This window comes from Zingiber officinale, chromosome 6B (assembly GCF_018446385.1).
Source record: "Zingiber officinale cultivar Zhangliang chromosome 6B, Zo_v1.1, whole genome shotgun sequence".
NCBI lineage: Eukaryota > Viridiplantae > Streptophyta > Magnoliopsida > Zingiberales > Zingiberaceae > Zingiber > Zingiber officinale.
The window spans coordinates 137694085-137700150 of NC_055996.1; the positions used below are offsets into that span (position 1 = coordinate 137694085).

The window sequence follows — 6066 nt, forward strand, 5'->3', positions numbered from 1 at the left end:
AAAATTGGAGTTGTGTTCAATTAGGTTTCAAGTCTCCGATGGACAAGAAAGGAGAAACCCTAGAGAAGAAGGAGTGGACCAAGGGTTTAGGGTTTAGGATTTTTTTTTTTTTAATTTTGATAATTTGTAAAATTTATAAATTGCCAAAGGAACTGATTTCTTTATAAATAGTTTTGGAAACACATTTACAATGAATTGGTGATCATTAAACTCACACACAAATCACTAAATTCGAAAACTGTGTGCTTCAAAACATTTTCCTCCTAAAATCAGAGAGTTGTTTTTAAAGAAAAAACATGTAATAATATTGACTAAGAAGAGCAGCAAGAAGCAGCAGCCACTGGTTTGTCATCAGGTCTGCCTGTTAGAGTCATTCCTTGAGGGTTCTGTACTGGCTTCACTTGTGTTAGTCTCTTTGCGATTTCATAGAATATGTCGTTAACATTAATTGCTGTTTTGGCCGAAGTTTCCATGAGGTAAAGGCCATTATCCTGTGCGTATGTCTGGGCTTCCTCGGTTGTGACCTGTCTAGCTTCTAAAAGATCAGCTTTATTACCAGCAAGAGCAATGATAGTATTTGAGCTACCTTGGGCTTGAAGTTCTTGAACCCACTTCTTTGCTCGAGTAAATGTAGCCGAATTTGTTATATCGTAGACAACCACAGCAGCTGCAGCTCCTCTGTAATACATAGGGGCCAAGCTATGATACCTCTCCTGCCCAGCAGTATCCCAAATCTCAAATTTCACTGATTCACCATTGACAGAAACTACTTGCGAGAAGAATGCAGCACCTATGGTCGATTGCTGGAATTCAACAAACTGGCCTATCACAAATCGCAACACCAGACTTGATTTTCCGGTACCAACATCCCCAAGAAGAACCAATTTCGCGTTCTTGATCTGGTTGCTTCCGGCAGTCGCCATAATACAAATATCGGAATCCGTCACACGCAATCCCGCACCGAGATTGCGCGAATTCCTCTCCGCGGTGGGTCTATCGCGGACGACGGTGACGGTTTAGGGTTTAGGGTTTAGGGTTTTTTTTTTTTTTTTTTTTTTTTAAAAAAGACCTTTATTTCACCAAGGAAAAGCCCAGGCTATCAGGGGGGCCAAACCTGACCTGCTAGCCTAGGGGAACAAGGGGTTTCTCTCTTGCAAGAGAGTACATGTGATTTTGCAACACATAAAAGATAGAGTAAAGCTTTACATGTGATATCCAATGGCCTTCAAGCTCCTACAGATCCACATAGTTCAAACAACCACTGTCTCTCACCTGCCGCCCACCATAGCTGTCCTCTGCGCTCCATGATAGTAGTGCCAACGTAGTCCTAGAGCAGCACCCCAGGAAGTCCAGCCCAAGCTCCATGAATCGCCATCAAAGACCTCAGTGAGGTAAAACCGATGTCCTTTCCTGCCCCGCTGCCGCCCACCATATCTGTCCTCCGCGCTCCATGATAATAGTGCCAACGTAGTCCTAGAGCCGCACCCAAGAAAGTCCAGCCCAAGCTCCATGAATCGCCATCAAAGACATCAGTGATGTAAAACCGATGTCCTTTCCTGCTCCGCTGCCCAAGCTCCATGAATCGCCATCAAAGACATCAGTGAGGTAAAACCGATGTCCTTTCCTGCTCCGCTCCCAAACAGTCCTCCAGCACACCCGATGTTTACTTTTGGCAAGTGACCAGCCCTCAACGGATTTAGTGTGTCCTTACCGCAGCCGTTTGCTACGGACTAGGCAGGCCACTGGTGGGCCTACTCACCCTGTTTGGCTTTTTGGCAAAGCCACAGCCCTCAACGGATTTGGCACGCCTTTACCGCAGCCGTTTGCTGCGGGCTAGCTAGACCATAGGTGGGTCTAGACACCCTATTTGGCTTTTTAGCAAAGCCACAGCTATCAACGGATTTAGTGTGTCCTTACCGCAGCCGTTTGCTACGGACTAGGCAGGCCAATGGTGGGCCTACTCACCCTCTTTGGCTTTTAGGCAAAGCCACAGCCCTCAACGGATTTGTCACGCCTTTACCGCAGCCGTTTGCTACGGGCTAGCTAGACCGTAGGTGGATCTAGTCACCCTATTTGGCTTTTTAGCAAAGCCACAGCTATCAACGGATTTGGTGTGTCCTTACCGCAGCCGTTTGCTACGGACTAGGTAGGCCAATGGTGGGCCTACACACCCTAGTTGGCTTTTTAGCAAAGCCACAGCTATCAACGGATTTAGGATGCCTTTACCGCAGCCGTTTGCTGCGGGCTAGCTAGACCATAGGTGGATCTAGTCACCCTATTTGGCTTTTTAGCAAAGCCACAGCTATCAACGGATTTAGGATGCCTTTACCGCAGCCGTTTGCTGCGGGCTAGATAGCTCTAAGGTGGAGCTATTCACCCTGCATCGAGTGTGCTATCCTGGCTTGCAAGAGCTCCTGATATACGGCAAGCCCAATCTATCCATCCTGCAGATACCAAGTAGCAACCCATCAATCTCCTGCCCCTCCATCACCCTCTCCCCCTCCACCTGATATGCCTGGTTGGCGAGGAAGTCTGCAGCCGCGTTCCCCTCTCTATATATGTGTGTACATCTGACCCCATGCTGTCGTACAAGCCTTCTGATCCGTAAGATCTCCTCCCGAAACTCCCAGGAAATACCAGGAGACCTGATGATATGCAGTGCCACCAGAGAATCAGACTCCAGCCAAATCGGGGAAAGCTGCCTATCCACGCACAACTCCAACCCTCTCAGGATCGCCATAAGCTCTGCTCTAATATTGGAGCCCTCTCCAAGGACTCCCTGCCTGGCCACCACCACCTGTCCACTGTGATCTCGAACAATCGCACCGTAAGCAGACTCACCTGGGTTCCCTCTAGAACTACCATCTGTGTTGAGCTTGAACCATCCATCATCAGGCCTCCTCCAGTGTACTACTGAGATCGTGTGCAGTGTCCGTATCCTCACCTGAATCACCATAGCCTGGGCTGCCGAGATAGCTCCCCTCCAGTGCCTGGGCTTGATGATACCAGATGCCATCCCGACCCTCAAGTACTGTGTGATCTGCCTGATAATCTTCTGTCCCTCTGGCCTCAGCCCCCTGTGCTTGGAGTCGTTCCTGGCCGTCCACAGGAACCAAAAAATCAAGAGGGGGATGATCTCCCTCACCGAGCCAGTGCTGCTCCAAGCTGTGCCTGCCCTCCAGCTCTCCATCGCCCTCCAGCTGCCAACCCCGAATAAATGTCCAAAGTACCCCCAGACATCTCCTGCCACCAGGCTCCCATAGAACAGATGCTCCCATGACTCCACTGCCGTACAGCACTGGCATCTGGACACCAAGCATACACCCCGCTGCTGTAAGATCTCATCCACTGGCAGTCGTCTCCGAAAGAACCTCCAAATGAACACGGAAATGGTGGGGGGGAGAAGCCTGCTCCAGGTCACTATCGCTACATCCTCCCTCTGGTGCGTGGTCCTGTAGGCCTCCCAGGCAGACCTCGTAGTAAATCTCCCATCCCTGGTGGGTCGCCACAGCATAACATCCTCCTCCTCGGGCCTCAGCTGAACCTCTGTCACCTCCTCCGCCACTGATGAGGGCAACACCCTCTGAAGTATCTCCTGACTCCAGCTGCCATCTGCTAAAAACCGCCCACTCGATATCCGGAGGCCCCTGCACTGTACACCACTCCGACAACGGTCCCCTCTCCATCCACCTGTCGTGCCAAAAGCTGAGGTGACCCTGCCCAATAATCCACCCAATCTGTCTCTCTGCCACAGCTCTGATCTGAATCATCCTGCGCCAACTGGGGGAAGCATTGCTCCTCAGAGTCACCACACCTGGGTCCACCGCCCCACAATAAGATCTCCTCAAGAATCTGGCCCACTGTGTGCTCTGCTCTCTGAATCTGAACCACAGCTTCATAGATAAGGCCGCCCCCACCTCTGACAGTCGTCTAATCCCCAGCCCTCCCTCCTGCTTCGGCCTGCAAATGTCCTTCCAGGCTACCCAATGCACCTTCCTATCATGCCCCACTGAGCTCCAGAAAAAAGATGCAAACACCCCCTCCAGCTTCTTCAGGACCTCCAAAGGAGGCTGGGTCACCTGGAGGAGATAGACAGGCAGAGAACTCAAAACACTCTGGATCAGCATCAGGCGACCCCCATGTGAAAGGCGTGAGAGGTTCCAACCCTGAAACTTCCTCTGAATCTTTGCCAGCAGTGGCGCAAAGTGGACTGTCCTCTTGTTCCCTGAGATGATTGGAACCCCCAAATAAAGCATAGGCCTCTCCCCCAAACCAAAGCCTGTAACCGCTGCTATCTGCTGCCTCCTCCTGTCTGATATGCACCTCGAAGGGAAAAAGGAGCTCTTCCCTGCATTGATCGCCTGTCCTGTCTGGGCCTCATACCTGTCCAAAAATCCCTTCCCCCTCCTCACACAGTCCAGAGACCCATTCAGGAAAATGACCACATCATCCGCATAGGCCAGGTGGGACACCCTCATATCACATCCTGTCGCATAAGCCATCCCTGGGTACGCTGCAAATAAGGCCTCTATCCCTCTGGAGAAAAGCTCCGCCGCCAAAATGAAGAGGAAAGGGGAGATGGGGTCGCCCTGCCTCAAGCCACGCTGTGATCTAAAGAAGCCTGACAGCTGTCCATTCACCAGGACCGAAAACCAAGAAGAAGTCACACACCTCCTGATGAAAGCAATCACTGACTCTGAGAACCCAAATGCTGCCATGACTCTGAAAAGAACGCCCCACTGCACTCTGTCATATGCCTTGGCCATGTCCAGCTTCAGTATAAGGTTCCCTCCTCTGGTGTGATAGTTGAGCTTGTGGTCAAGCTCCTGAGCCATCAAGATATTGTCTGAAATCAGTCTCCCTGGAACAAAACCACTCTGAGCTGGGGATATTACCTTCCCTATCACTGAAGCCATCCTCTGCGCCATCAGCTTAGAGATGATCTTATAGGACACATTACATAAGCTGATGGGTCTGAAATCCTGCCACCTCTGCGCACTGTCCACCTTGGGGATCAACACTATCGTCGTAGACGCCATACCCCGTGGAAGCTCTGCCCCTCGAAAGAACTCCAGTACTGCCTGAAGGACATCCTCCCCCACAATCTCCCAGCAAGCTCTGTAGAAGGCCACTGAAAAGCCATCTGGACCCGCTGCACTGTCCTGACACATGCCCCAGACCACCTGCTTCACCTCCTCTGCTGATGGGGGCCCCTCAAGCATCAAATTATCCTCTGTACTAACCAAGGAGGGTATCAACTCAGTGTCCACCACCGTACTATCCACTATCTCCCCTGTCAGCAGCTCCTGAAAATATCTGACTCCTGACTCTCTGATCCTCTCAGGCTGGTCCAGGCACTGCCCCTCCTCCCAAACTCTGAAAAGTCTGCTAGCTGCCCTCTTCTTCTGCACTGTGGAGTGAAAGAACTTTGTATTCCTCTCCCCCTCTCCCATCCATCTGACAGCAGCTCTCTGCTTCCAGAAGTCCTCCTCTATGTCTAGCACTCTGAATAGATGAGCCTGACACTCTGACCTGTGAATCCTGCTCTGCTCTGTGGGGTCCCTGTCATATGCCTGCTCAGCTGCAGCCATACTCTCCTCAGCCTGCAAAACCCTGTCATGTATGTTACCAAACACCTCCATGTTCCACCACTTCAGATGTTCCTTCAGCCTCCTCAGCTTCATCTGTAGCCTCTGCAGTCCCTGTGCCACACTAGGTAGACACCAATTCAGCCTCACTGTCTGCATAAAGTCCCTGTGCCGCACCCACATCCTCTGAAATCTGAAGGAGGCCCTCGGCTTCTGGAATCCTGGGAACTCCAGAAGTAGGGGGCAGTGATCTGAAGCTGCCCTGCTCAAATGCTCCACTCTGACTGTGAAATCCAGACTTCCCCAGGAGGGAGACAAAAGGACCCTATCCAGCCTCTTCCACACCCTGTTATTCGTCCATGTGTACCTGTCCCCAACAAAACCTGCATCCACCAGTCCAGCAAGCATGATAAAATTATTGAAATCCTCCATGGCCCCTGGCCTAGCCAGAACTCCTGCTGAGTGCTCCTCCATGCTA

General features: G+C 51.2%; 1 protein-coding gene across 1 annotated transcript; it reads right to left on the reverse strand.

The window, feature by feature from the left end:
* Positions 1 to 290: 290 nt before the first annotated feature.
* LOC121990715 (ras-related protein Rab5A-like) lies at positions 291 to 1008 on the reverse strand. Its single transcript, XM_042544798.1, has one exon. The coding sequence runs from the start codon at positions 921 to 923 to the stop codon at positions 312 to 314; it is 612 nt and encodes a 203-aa protein (XP_042400732.1). The 5' UTR covers positions 924 to 1008; the 3' UTR covers positions 291 to 311.
* Between the last annotated feature and the right edge of the window lie 5058 nt (positions 1009 to 6066).

Excerpts from the sequence above, each read along its gene's own strand:
- LOC121990715 (XM_042544798.1), bottom strand. The coding sequence starts at position 923 with ATGGCGACTGCCGGAAGCAACCAGATCAAGAACGCGAAATTGGTTCTT.